The sequence below is a fragment of the Alligator sinensis genome, unplaced genomic scaffold (genome assembly GCF_000455745.1).
Source record: "Alligator sinensis unplaced genomic scaffold, ASM45574v1 scaffold1223_1, whole genome shotgun sequence".
NCBI lineage: Eukaryota > Metazoa > Chordata > Crocodylia > Alligatoridae > Alligator > Alligator sinensis.
In genome coordinates, this window is record NW_005842062.1 from 2,192,686 (window position 1) to 2,206,962 (window position 14,277).

Below are 14,277 nucleotides of genomic sequence, written 5' to 3' on the forward strand. Positions count from 1 at the left end.
GCATTATAGGAGACAAACTGTTAAAAGAGTAGGTGGGAGAGAGAAAGTCAGCTTAAAAATATTTAGAAACATTTCCTTGGGCCCTAATAAAGTTGCACCCAACAGGGGTCTGTGTTTAAAACTCAATTTAAAACTGTCCTTTGCTACCACTTGAAAAAGAAGCATAAGGAAACATTTCTTCATGTAAGCTGATGTATTGCCATTGCTTCCAGAGTTCAAAAGATTTAAAAGATCAGTGAAAGTGGTGCAATACACTGTTTTAAATGGATGATGATCTGGGGTTGGGAAATTTGGTGGGTTTTTGCCTCATAGACAAGGGTGCTCCTTCTCTTTCTACTCACTGTGTTTTCTCCTGCGCTTGTTCTGTCTTTCTTTAAAATTCTTTATTCATCTTGTTCAAATTTGTCTGAACATTTTTGCTTCTGGGAGGCTTGCTTTCACCTTACAGAAAATTGTTACTGTATTGGATGATTAAAAATCTAAAAAGATCATTACTAAACGTAGCTAACCATTGCTTTTGCTTGCGTCATCTTTCTCAAGCTGTAAGGGCTTGTTTGTTCATTTGTTTTTTGTGGTGGGTTTTGGTGTTTGGGGCAGGAACTTTGTCTTCACACTTTTTAGTAAGGTGTATAGCATGCTGTTGATAACCCATAAATAACAAGCATTTCTCTGACTCGTTAAGGAAGGAAGCTTTTGAGAATGAATATCTGAATTTGTGGAATAAGAGCAGTTGTTAAAAATCTTTTGAAGGACTGAATAACAAGAACCCTGGTAATTACTGCTGACACCACTTTAGGAATGTATTTTCAAAGGGCTAATTGTTACCTTTTACACTTCTAAGCAGAACTTTTGCACAGCTGAAGAACAACTTGTTCTAGGTTTTATGCCTTATCCATTACATGCTGAAACAGTGTTTTGTGGGGGTTAGGTCCACATCCACAATAGGGCTTCAGTGTGGCAGTGCTGAGCATCACTGTGATTTACTTTGTAGGTGCCTGGCTTCTAGGGTGGAATTCACAACTGTGAAAAATTTAGGTATACTATACAATACATAGAGAAAGCATGGCATCTGGGAACAAGATTCATAATAATGAGCATGCTGAGGAATGATGGCTGTGCTATCAAAGCAAAATAATGAGAGCAACGTATTTGAAATTATACTTCTCAGGAGCATAGGTGTTATCTGACAGCCCTGAATTAAGCACCCATGTGAGACTGGGATTCACAACCTGGATCCCTTTTAGGGTGGGGTGTCTACATTTTCTGTTTCAGAAAAAGACAGTCTCACTTTTCTTCCAGGACATAATGGGAGGGGAGGATGACTAGTGGGTGCCCACCTTTATGCGAGAGCCTGATGTTAATGTTTAGATCATTCATGTCTTCCGCAACCTGAGGAAGTTTTAAAATCTTCTGCTCATCAGGATAATGTCTGAACCATCAGAGTAAAGGTATAGATGAGGATGGAATGAGGACGAACTATCCCACATGAGTTCCATCTGTGCCATTTCAGAAAGCAATGCCAGCCAAATTCAAGAAGTGGGTGAGAAAGGGAGCACAAGTGGGAGCATGATGCTCTAGTTCAGTGACACTCATTTGGGGAGGGAGGGAGTGCTCGGTTCTAATTGTATAAAGATGGAATTGTATAACGGTGGAAGGGGCTACTATCTCCTCTTCTGTGTTTCTGAATGCAAGTGGTTTGGCTGCTGTGTTTTGTTCTAATATACAGTGAAACCATGGAGTTCAGGTTGTGCTGTGAACATACTTAATGGATTGACCACTGTCAGGAAACTGAAGAGAAGTGGTATTCAGCAGGTACATTCCCAAATGAGCTAGACAAGGGGTGGGTGCTGAGAACATTTTCTTTCCCGAAATGGCAACAATCCTGGCAGCATACAGGGCCAGGATCACTAAGTAATTAGTGGACTTTCCTGGCAAAAATGAAGGTAGTACCACCTAAAACAAGGATGGGCAAAATGCAGCCTGCGGTCTGGATGCGGCCCACTGGGCCATTCTATCTGGCCCATAGGGCCCCTAAAAAATTTAGAAAATTAATATTTATCTGCCCCTGTCTGCCTGTCATGCAACCCTTGGTGGCTTGTCAAATCTCAGTAAGCGGCCCTCCGCCCAAAATAATTGCCTGCCCTTGACCTGAGAGTTAAAGGTCATATCTTGGATTTCAGTGGCATTTAGATGCTCAAGTCCCACTTCAGGCATGTAAGTTCTTTTGTGAGTTTTGGCCTTGGTTCCTGCCATGTAAATATTTGGTGTGTACACATCCTAATGATGATCTTGGTTGTCTTTCTTACTGTTGAGTTGCTTTGTTTGACTTAGTTTTCACAGTTGTTTGGACATGAGAAAACCTGAAGACATCTCTGTTAGATCTCTTTTCTAGTCTTACTTTTTATTTAATCTTTTAAAAGTTGAAAGTATTAATACCTTTAAATTCAAAAAGAAGAATATACAGGTTACTCTTTTGTGTCTGAAGCACTTCGTGCAAGGAAATATTTTTGATGAATACCACAGCAAGTGGTCATGAGCTGTTATGACTTGATAATAGAAACTTTGAAATAATCCAGTGTCACAGTCCCTTTGTCACCAACATTGGAAATAGGTTTTTTTGCTTTAAGCATGGTTCATGCTGTAAGCAAGATAGAATTATTACTTGAATAAAAGTTAGGAATTGGATTATGGGTTAGAAGAAATGCAGTCGGATAGCAGGAGCTGCTGCTGCTGCTGCTAAGGTAAAATGCATTGATATATACTTTGAAAGTAAATGTACTACAGTTATGGGTCCCTTAGATAGGCTGGGAATACCATCACCCTTGTAACTGTTGTTGGGTATATGTTATAAGTAGGGTTTCAGTAGCAGCGGATGGCCCTCCTGTTCCATTTAAAGGAGATTGGCCTTATTAACATTTATTTTGATTCATCTTTTAAAACCCACATATATGATATTTGTCAATCACTGAGCATTTATGGCCCATCATATTAAGAGGAAAAAGAAAACTGTGCGTTTCCCTCCTGAAAAATGTGCAATTTGTGCTTAAAGGAAAGTTGCATTTTACCTTTAATTATTGATAGATACCTGTGATAGAAACTTTCCAGAGTAGGTGAGCAGTTTAGATATCTTTTGTCGAATTCTTATTATGTTTGAAGTGGGATTTAAGATGTATAAATGACCATGACATTTCTTCCTTATTTTATAGAAAGTTCAAGTATACTGTATATGAAAGCACAGTAACTATTTTCTGAGAATTCATTGTACATAAAATGATATCAAATAAAGCTTATTCTATAGCCAGGAAGAAAAGGGGTGGAGGAATAGGGGGAAAAATCTAACTAGAATAGGTAACTTGACATTAAGATAACTAAATTAATAGTCAGTTAAATGCAGCACCAAACATAAATTTTATTATGTAAAGTTAAGGGCTGGGGTGATGGCACAAGATTATTCAAATTTAAAAACTTCAAAAATTTATCAGATTTGGGTCTCATGGTAGCATCAGTTACTTAAATGCTTTCAAGTAAAGTTAAATGGTATAAACTGCTGTTATGTTCTGTATTCATTGGTTTACTTTCTCATTTAAGACTCAGAGTCTGCATCAAGAATTTTCTGTAGAGATGGAAGTTGATGGTCGTGCTATGTGAGAATTGTTTGCCTTTCCATATTCTTTTCAGTTCATATTTTCTCTTTACTTTCCAAACTTTTACTGCAAATGGCTTGGCTAACTTTGTTTTGAAGTTCATCAGTTGTCTTTCTAATTCAGTAGTAAAATGTAATGTATGTGCCTATATTTCCAGAGATTGGTGCACTCCTGTTCCCCTGCCCACTCTCCTTGCACGCACACCTAGGAGTGAAGAATTGTCTCAGTAGAACTCTAATTCCCTACTAGTCAGGTCGTGATGCAGCAATTTCTAATTGGGGCATGGCAACCAGAAGGCCACCAGGCTAGACCAGCAGTAGATTGTAATTGCTCTGAAAACATGTGATACTTTGGCTTTACTACTTGATGTTTATATGCCAGAAACGTCATAAACTCCATATATGGGATAATATAAGATAACACTGAGCTGAACTGCATTTCAAAATGCATAACACTCAGCTGCTTATGTTTAACGTTTTGAAATACTCTGTCAGTTTCATTGTAAGGGATCCTTATGCCCTTCCGTTTATTCAAAGTACTATAAATATTCACAACTTTTTATTTCTTTGTGGGGATAAGTATAAATAGAACCACATCAAGCATAATATTTCATGAACTTTTAAAACAACAGCTTTTAGCATATATTAGAAAATCAAAGACATGTGCTATATTAAATACCCATAAATGTTTTCTGTTTAAAATGTGCCAAACATGAAAGAATTCCCCTTAAATTTAGATGTATAAAAATATTTTGGCTGTTCAAGATGCCTCAGAATTCTTTTTTATCATTACTAGACTTCATTTTTGCTAAGTTTTGCTCATTTACTGGCAATTAGTGTCAGAACAAGTAATCACTATGTAGCAAGTCAGCACAATTACTATAGGATGAGTTATTTGGTGGAGGCAGCTGCAGATTACATGAAAGTGTCAGGTTTCATTTTTTCATGTGTGTTTTATGCATGTATAACAGCTTTTAACTTCATAGACTGCAGATTTAATACTTTTTTTTTTTAACAAGAGCAAAAGCAAAAAAAATGGTGAAGTTGCTTTTTGCCCATATGGTCTCTGATTTAAAGAATGTGGTGTAAATGTGTAGAAGAGATCGGATTCTACCCAAATAAAAGCTTAATGGCTGAGCAGCAGGTTTTTTTGTTGGCAATGTCTTGGTCTTAACAGTGTAAAGCGTCATCAGTTCACGGCACTCTTAAAATTTATGTTGTATACAGCTGACGTTTATTTTATTGCTTGAACATGTTCCCTGTTGTATTATAGTTTCCTCTCTTTAACATGATGCAGCGAATATAAAGCTAGATGTAATGTGCTGCGTAGGGGAGTGACTGGGTAAACTGCTGTTTTAAAATGTAATTTTCCTCTGAAAAGCAAATGATTGAAACTCAGACTCATTCTTCTTATGTTACCATTTTCTCCAGATTGTACACTCCATTGTTTTAATGGAAATTGCTTAGTTAATGTCTCTGTAGAACTGTAATGTGTATTCAAAACGATTTTAATTGACGTTTGTGAAAATTCAAGACATTACCTTTACCAGTGCACAGAAATCTGCAGCCTGAGTAGTATCTAAATTGTCTATTGAAAATCCATGAAAGCTTGTCAAGAGTGCTGTTTATAAATGCTTGATAGAGATGTGTATCGCTTTGCAGCAGCATTATTTTTGGGTGGGGAAAGATGGTGTTGTCAAACATACGGCTTTATCTTCACCTTGGTGAAAAACTGTATGTAGTTCAGAGCTAGTTGAAGTAAGTCTTGCTCCTTATTCCCATCCTGCCTTCTGTGATATTCTTTGGAGCCAGCAATCAATGGATCCCTCCCCTCTGGGGCTTGCTTGACCTACAGAAGCTGATATAATACAGGCAAGAGCTTGTTACTTTATCTGAATTGTCCATCTCTACCTTAATGAGTTAAATGGTTAAGGATTTGAGGGGGCGAGCCTCAAGGAATGTGCCTTCCATTTGAGTTGAATATTTCGGTGTACAGAGGGAGAGGGAGGGAGAGAGAAATCCACTTACATCACTAGAACTGCATTGAGTGTGCCTGTGCAGGTTAAGAGACAGACTACAGTGTCTTTGCTTTCTGCAGGAAGCAGCAATGCCGTTTGTATCCTAAGAGGAATTTTTTATTTAGAAAAGGAAGCGTTCTTTCTACCCAGGAAATGGCTTTCCTTGTGCGTTGCTATGCCAACTGCCTGCAGCCATGGTCTTCCAAAGTAAGCACAATAACGTAATTATATTGGCGTATTACATTCAGACTCATGGATCTCTGGGTTTTTGTGTGTATGACTGTGTTGTATTTTTGTTACTGACTCTTGGTGGTAGATCGGTTTGGCTTGATTGTGAGGGACAAACATCGTGAAATTAAATGTCCATCAGTGTCATGCTGCTAAGATTAATTGTGCAAACTTGGTTAGTTGAGTGGAACAGAGATCACTGGTCACCGCTCTGTCAGCATCATTAGTAGCCAGGGAGGAGGTCCCTATTCGCATGCTCTGCCCTGGCTTTTTTTTGGGGGGGGGGAGGGAGAGGGGGCATAGGAGGGGGCTCTGAGTGTGTGTGTGTGTGTGTGTGTGAGAGATTTGCAAATGAAACAGGAGTATTAACAATGCTTGGCTGAATGCTGGAGGCTGGTTCCTCCACCCTGACTAATATAATACTGTATTAAGCCCTTTTTGAGGGAGTCTCTGTGCAGTCAGCCATTTTAGCTTTTTTCCTCCTTTTTCATTTCTTCCCATTCTTCAGTCTCGGGGAATGGTCTTGTTCCCTTGGAAAAATGCTGGATGTGTAGGATTTCATCACGCTCTTCACATCCTGACATGCTTAGACTCTCGCTGTTACAAAAATGGAGACTAACACTGTTGTTTGGATTGCTTTTCTGTACTACAAGTGTGAGAGGTTTTTTGAGCTTACTAGTAGTGACACTTTAAGCTCCAGCTTGGTTTTTCCTCCCCCCTTCTTTTTTAATTTGATGCTGTAGAGGGTGACTTGCCATCCATAAGAAATTGGTACATGATGTGTAAATTCAGTTCAGCATATGTTTCTTCATTATGAAACCACTTGCAGTCCCAGCTAACCATGGAGTTATGGGCCAGCAGGAGAAACATTCAGTAAGTACTGCAAATTCTGTTTGTTCTATCCAGACACTATCACAGTAAACTGTATTTAGGTGGGAGCTGCTGCTGTTGATGATCTGATTTAATGGTAATGTTTGGGGAAAAGTTGTACAGGAGGCAGTGTTAGAATTTTGATTAATCACTGGTGTTCCATACTGCTTCAGCCTAAAAATACCTATCTTGATTCTCTTTAAATATTCACTTCCAAATTAAAAAGAAGTTAGTGCTTTTCTTGGTCAGGAGGCTTTAAGCATTCAACTCAAAGTTCTACCTGTAATGTAGGTTTTTAAGAGTTAAGAAATATGCAAGTGACATAAGTATAGAGGATGTTAGGGATAGGTCTATTCTGTGACTGTGTTCTCTTTCTAACATACATATTACCAAACCTGCATAATAATATACTCAATCCATTAACAGCTTAAAAATTCAGTGACTGAAAATATAGAATAATTTGCAATGGCAAAAGACATAAATACTGGTGCTTTATAATTGATCCCATGAGTCAGCTACACCTTTGTCATGCTATAATCCTATAAGCAGCCACTGTTTGTTGTTTGTGAGAAATGCACTCATAAGCAAAACAGCAATCTTATGTTTCAGGGCCTCAGGTGTCAAAAATGTGAGCCTAGTTTGTTGTTATAAAGTTTGGCTTCATTGTCTAACTGCTTAGTTAATGCTGCTACTTAAAACACTACACCAAAGATGTATTATGCAGTATAATTTTCAGTCTTACTTTTTTAGTAATTTGAAAAGGTTTTTACAAATACTGTGTATATGCTGGATTACACATGCAGGATGTATGTACAGGATATGTAGAATAGTGTGTGTGTGTGTGTGTGTGTGTGTGTGTGTGTATACACACGTGGTATACTGTATGTTGAGATATGCATCTGGCAATTAGAAATACTGAGAAATGTGCTTAGAACTTTTTAGGGAAGGATATGTTTTATTTGTACGTTCAATAAAGGAAAACTCAATTGTAAATATATACAAGAAAGAAGAAACTAATCTAGTAATGTTTTAGGAATGCAGGTTTTTTAACTCTCCTAATGTACATAGTAGGTATGTTGCAGAAACTTACTGAAAAATGTTTTTGGTCATGTGATTTTATCTTGTGTACAATCATTTCATATTCTTTCTATCAAGGAGTTCATGTTACCAAACTCTGGGTATTTATGAGGCATAGAGCTTGATCTATATAGGAGAAAACTGGAGACTAGGAAACTTTTAAGTCGCAGAAACAAGGTCTGCCAGGTCTGATTGAAGAAGCTTGTACTATTGCAAATGGAATTGAAAATGGTAAAGTTGTTTGCTAGTGGTGGTCGCTCAGTTTTCAACTTCATCATTTTTCCTGCTCTTCCCACTTCTAAGAGTGTAATTTTAAAGCTCTAATAACAAAGTCTAATTAGGATGCAGTAATTAGTTGTAGGTCAAATAAAAGAATCAGTTCGGTATTCTACAGACCTACATGTTTTTAAATTATGCGTCGTATAGCAGTACAGTCATCTCAAATTAGTGTAACTGTAAGTAACAAGAGCCTTACTATATAGAACAAATTTAGGGTGATTTAAAAAAAAAAATGAAAATAAGAATGAAATTTTTTGTTTCAGTCGGTAACAAATCAGATAATGTAGCCATGCTGGAAAAATGCATGTAAATTAAGAAAATCACACATTGACATAAGTCTTCAGTACAGAGTAGAGCTTTTGCTTTCACAAAAGCAATAGTTAAAATATTGCCAGAGGGTTGATTTTAAATCCTTGTTGCTTGCTCACAACTTGATGAAAAATTCTATTTTAGAATAACTACCCGTGCTTGTTGCCGGACCAAAGGTGATTTTTAGTTGGAAAATGAGAAGTAAAAAAAATTTAACACTGGGTGGTGACTTAGTGAAGAGAAGGGAGAAAAATCCCGTTCAAGCTATGCATATATTTTTCTTGCTATTCTAAAAAAACAACAACAAAAAAAAGCGCACAGACTTTATTAATGATTTAACCCTTACTGAGTCTCAGGGTTATGGGATTGAATTAATTATGAAAAATCAGCAATTGCCTAAGTAGGCCTTGCTGGACCTACTGGGACAGTTTGCACATGAGTGCAAAGCTTTTGCTCTTATTCATGCCCTCAGTGAAACTTGTGAATGAATCTGGATAGATTCTGATATTATCTGATTCTGCTTTTCCACATGTATCGTTGCCCTGTTATCCTGAAAAGGTTTGAACTTATCACCTTGCACTTGTCTCTTTTTCCCATTTTCCCCTCTTGAAGTCAAAGCTAATTCAAATAAATGCTAGCATTACTGGTTACAACAAAGGGGAAATAAGGGGATGTGGAAGTTAAGGTTCATATCTCAAGAGTAATTTATCCTGATTTTCTGCAGTGCACTTTCTTGGTAATTATTTAAGCATTGTCTGACCATGAATATGAAGCTAAGTATTTAATATAGCATATACAGTGTTCATAATTTAAATGCCAGCTTGAGAACCTTTCTTTTAAAATTACTTGGGTTTTGTGTTCAAATATAGAATTCTGTAGAAGTATAGATTACAAGAGAGGGCTTTTTAAGATTTGGTTTATTTTCCTGTGGAAACTGTAACGGTTATTTCAAGTGGCATTACTATACAGGAGCAAACCATTTGCCTTGTCATTGCTTATGGCACCTGATATGGTGCGGAATTAAAACAGAAGCAACTAACGTTTGGGTCTTTGCTACGGTAAAAGAGGATCAGGTTTCTTTTCTTGCGTTTTCCTCATTTGTGAGCTGGAATAAATTGGAAGTGTTGTCAAAATGAGGCTACCAGTCTGAGGGTGTCGATGTTGCTCTGTAAGCTTCCTTGGCTATGTAAAAATCCAGTTTTTCCTGTTACCTCCTGAGTAGAGAGTAACTATGTGCATACTGTGAAGGTAATAGGGAGATAAGGAGAGACGGATCTGTTCAAAATATCACTGGACTTGATTTTTAATTGTTATGATCGAGTATCAAACCAAGCTTTCAGGTCAGCAGGCTTTCCATTAGTTAAGCTACATCTGCAGGAAGTCTGGGGAAACTTCTGGTGTCTCCATCAATCCTATGCAATTTTTGGATAGCTTCTCCCAACCTCACCATGTTATGATGGTGGAGAGATGATACCTCCAAATATGTGATCTTCATTTGAAACTACCTAACTTCAGAGAAGTCGGATAAAAACCTAGCATCTTGTCCCAAATGTATTGATTGAAAAATCCTATTGAAATAAATCACTTGAAGTTGTCTAAGAATGTTTTTAGGAGCACTTAACTAAAAGGAGATAGACAGCTTTATCTTTATTTCCCAAATGTTGTATTTACTGAAACTATATCCATAGTTACAGTAGGTGACTAGGCATAACAGCACTTGAAATAAATTCTCCATTTGAGAACAGTGAGATGGACAGTTAGCTTTCATGATTGTATAATGATTAACTTAACTGATGAATTGCAGAACACACTAGAGTCACATGCACAATCTGCTGTAATGGATGAAGGTTATTTCTTTGCTTTAAGTATTGCATTGAAATAAAATGAAATAATGAAGGACATGTTTCACTGACAGATTAGCTCAGTGACTTCATCCTTGCGTGATTATGTAGTTGTTGTAGTCAGTCATTTGACATGTTTCACCAGGTTTAAACTAGGGATACAGTTGGCATGCTGAGCATAAGGGATCCTTAACTCTGCATTTTGGGCCACCAAGGCATTGGTGATCTCATGTTAAGTCATGCAAGGATAGAAGTTAATGGTTGAAAAGATGATTGGGGAACAGCCTTTTGTCTGCATTGTCATTAATGTTTTTCTAGTTTTGTATGCAGTCTTAAGACTATTCGGTAGTACCCTTATTAATCAAGTAAACACAGAACTAAGTGGAAGAAATGTAGACCTTGTCAACATAGGGAGGAACATAATATTGCTTTGCATCTTACCTACTTAAAAAAAATGAATTTATATGAAAGCCTAAAGTTGAATTTTCTCTTGCTCTCTCCCCACTTTACTTTGAAACAAGGTGTAGTTCATAAGTATGACAGCATGAGAGAAACCATCATGTGGTATGTTGACTGGTTTCATATCCAGTGGTCTAACTGGGGAGGAGGGTGATAAAAGTTAATCGCACCAGGTGCCGACTGGTGCAGGGATAGGAAGGGAAGGCAATAGGGAAAAAAAAGGAAACTGCTACTGGTAGCTGCATGTTCGCTATCTTGAACCCGAAGTTACTATTTCTGCTTTGCCCCGGGTACCTGACTGTGCCCCTCTGTTAATACATGTGGGGGAAAAACATTAAAATCAATGGCCAGCCCTCATCTGTTGCTATCACTGGTGGTTTGCATTCATCGCTGTGAATTATGCACTGTGCTAAGGTTTGCTATAACCTGTTTCCTGTTTGGCACCTTATTTTTACCATTAAAAACGAAATGATTAATCTAGTTTGAAGAGTATCCTCTGCTTATTTTTGTCTGTCTGTTCTCTGTGTACTCTAAAACAGTACCCTGGTTAAGGCCAGTGAACCTGATTTTGTGTTTAACCAGTCACCAGACTGTTTTCCAAAATACACCAGTGATTAGAAATATAAGAAGGCCAGATGCTCTGTGTATGATATGATTTTTAATTATGTGATCTCATACTTTTGGTTGTGTTTTGGAAGACCCAGCATCATATAGTGCTCAAGATGGACTCCTCTCTTTTAGCAAACAGTTGTTAGATACTTTGTTTTTGTTTTTCTAGGCCCTATTTATAACTAGCCAAACCCTACCCTGAAACCATAATTAGTTTGTGGGGGGTTATGGTGCTTATAACTACAGGATCAGTGGGATTCATTCACATTAACTAATCTTCACAGCAGGTCCTGGTGAGAAGAGAGGGTAGCCTTAATTCCATTTTGGAGATGGCAACTGAGGCACAGAGATTGAACATTAAAATTTAGTAGGTATTTTCCGGCTTAGTTTGAGACATCTAAAACCTGACTTATCAGAGTATTTCACATTATATAGTACTTTAGATGTTCAAAGCACAGCTCCCAAGGGCTTTAGCTCTGGTTGGGCTGCTCACCATTTCGGTAAATCAGGCCCCTAAGGTGTCTGTTTGGGCAACAAGAAAATGAGTACACAATTAATGTTCTCATCTGAAAAAATTTGTTTAAGTGACTTTCCTTTCATCCCACATGATATTTCTGGCAGAGATGGGAAGAAAAATCTAACTCTGCCAGGTGTTACTCAACTGCCTTATCCATAAAACCATCCTTTTAATGCCCTGTAATTCCGTGTGTCTTATTCCACAACTTTCAACTCTGCAACAAGTAAGGCAAACATTATATACAGCAGCCCCCTGTGTACAACTCTGATTTCTCCCTGGAGCAAATGTGTTCTTTGCAATGAATAAGGCAGGAGAAAAAGAGTGTATGAACTTGTAAATCAGTTATCAAAATGGGTACGTACAACAGTATTTAAGGTTGCACAGGGAAACTTAATTGTGGCATTCCTAACTTTTAAGTGCTTGACTAATGCAAGCTTTGTAGTATGTTTTTTTTTAACATAGGTTTTTGTTGTGCGTCTATCCTTAAAATGAAGGCAAACTGGAAAGAAAAGAAAGATGCTCCTTGATGTGAAATTTGAAAGTCACATAAGTCAGGAGCAGAATTGGAATCTTTAGTCACCATTTGGATCTCTACCACTTCATCTAACAAAATAGCTGCTGTGGGACAGTGGCACACGTTTTCCCAGTGGTTTTTACAGATATCTCTTGGCAGTAGGCAAATGGTGAGACTTTGGCATGTTGGGTTCTGTTCTGGGCTTTTCTGAGAAATGTGCTCTATGGAAGAGCTCTCTTCTTTAGCTTTCCCCTAGTTTTGGATTTGCTGTTTTCATCTTTGTGTCTCTAGCAAGGATTGACATGCTAGAAATTAACTCATGTGAGGAAGTCCATGTTATCTGATACTGGCTGGTATTAACTGGATAACCAGTTGTAGAAACTCTGGCCTGATTCAGAAGTACTAAAAATTCAGCTGAAATTAAAGGGGGAGGGAGCATGTGCTCATCACCTCTGAGAAGTTGCTTGTTTGTAATTTGCATCTGTTGCCACAACTTAATATCCACACCAAAGTGCAAAAATTAAAAAAAACAGGGTTTCTTTGTGTAAAAGAAATATAGGTTAAAACTCTAGCAAACAATAAACAATACGTACTTGGAGCCAGTTTGTCTCTTGGAGCAAATAGCAATACTGGGCCAGTTGAAGTCCTGTGCTTCATTTTCTAATTGGTCTTTGCTCCATGTGCCAGTGCTGCAACTGACTTAGGATGGGGGTGGGAATGGCAGCCACTATAGCAGTGCAGTTGTATTGGTGGAAATTGTTGCAGTCTCTGTTTATCACAGCTGTCCCAAGCATGCAGCTGTGTCGTTATGCCTTTTCCATGTGCCAAAATGTTTGTACAGGTTTCCCTTGCTTTATGCTGTACATGTGTTCCTGGAAAATGGTGCACAACTCAGATTCGCTTAAAGGGAACCAACTTTGTGATGTAACAAATAGGGATACGTTCCAAGACCTCAACTGTACTGACCCCCAGACCCATTTCTAGCACTTTTACAAGACAGTTTTGGTACTCACCACAACAGACAGTACACACAAGCACAGTACACACTATCATAATGAGGATGGCAACTAGGCCTGTGCCAAGTGGAAAGTATTTGCTTTGGATTCTGATTTGGTGATTTGACTCACTGTCCCTATTCGATTTGGCCGAATCTGAAAATATTTGGCACAGAATCTTATTTGGCTACAGACTATACAGGCAGGTAATGCTGGTGGGAGCAGCTGGGGGAGCAGCCAGATGAGCCCTGGCTTAAGCCGGCAGCCCCGGGAGAAGCCGCAGCTCATCCAGCTGCTCCTCTGGCTACGCCCCCGTGCTGGGGGTGAGGCAGGCAGTGCTGGGAACCCTGGGAGAGGCTCCGGGGGCTGGGGAGCTGGGGGAATGATTGGGAGCTGGGGTTCACCCTGGCAGAGTGGGAGGGAGCAGCCGGAAGAGCTGTAGCTTGAGCTGGCAGCCCCGGGAGAAGCTGCAGAGACCAGGGGAATGATAGGGGAGCTGGGGGATCAAACCGGGAGCTGAGGGGAGCCCCCTGTTCTTTCTCCCAGCCCCCAATTATTCCCCCCAGTTCCTGGTTCAATTCCCCAGCTCCTGATCATCCCCTCCGGCCCCTGTGGCTTCTCTGGGGCTGCCAGCATTGCCTGCCTTGCCCTGGCAGCGGGGCAACCAGATGAACCACCGTTTGAGCTGGCCCCCCAGAAGAAGCTGTGGGGGCTTGGTGGAATGATTGGGGGCGTGGGGAATGAGCAGGGGCTTCTCCTCGAGCTCCTGGTTCGATTTCCCCAGTTCCTGGTTTGATTCCCTAGCCTCCTGATCATTTCCTGCAGCCCCTGTGGCTTTTCCCGGGTCTCCCAGCACTGTCTGCCTCACCCCAGTGGGGGAGCAGCCGGACGAGCTGCGGCTTTTCCCCGGGGTTCCCG

The 14,277-nt window shown here is 39.2% G+C and overlaps 1 protein-coding gene across 18 annotated transcripts in view; it reads left to right on the plus strand.

Moving 5' to 3' along the window:
• Nucleotides 1-14,277, plus strand: part of RAPGEF2 (Rap guanine nucleotide exchange factor 2) — a 242,453-nt gene that overhangs the window by 106,147 nt on the left and 122,029 nt on the right. For 2 of the 18 annotated variants that reach the window (XM_025203584.1, XM_006023172.3), the window contains exon 1: nucleotides 6,257-6,762. The exons of 14 other annotated variants lie outside the window; for them this stretch is intronic. In XM_025203584.1, coding sequence (XP_025059369.1) covers nucleotides 6,703-6,762 — 60 coding nt within the window. In that variant the 5' untranslated portion in view covers nucleotides 6,257-6,702. Of the gene's footprint in view, nucleotides 1-5,712; nucleotides 5,869-6,256; nucleotides 6,763-14,277 lie in introns of those variants that run through there. 2 more of the 18 variants (XM_025203585.1, XM_025203589.1) reach the window with 2 other exon arrangements.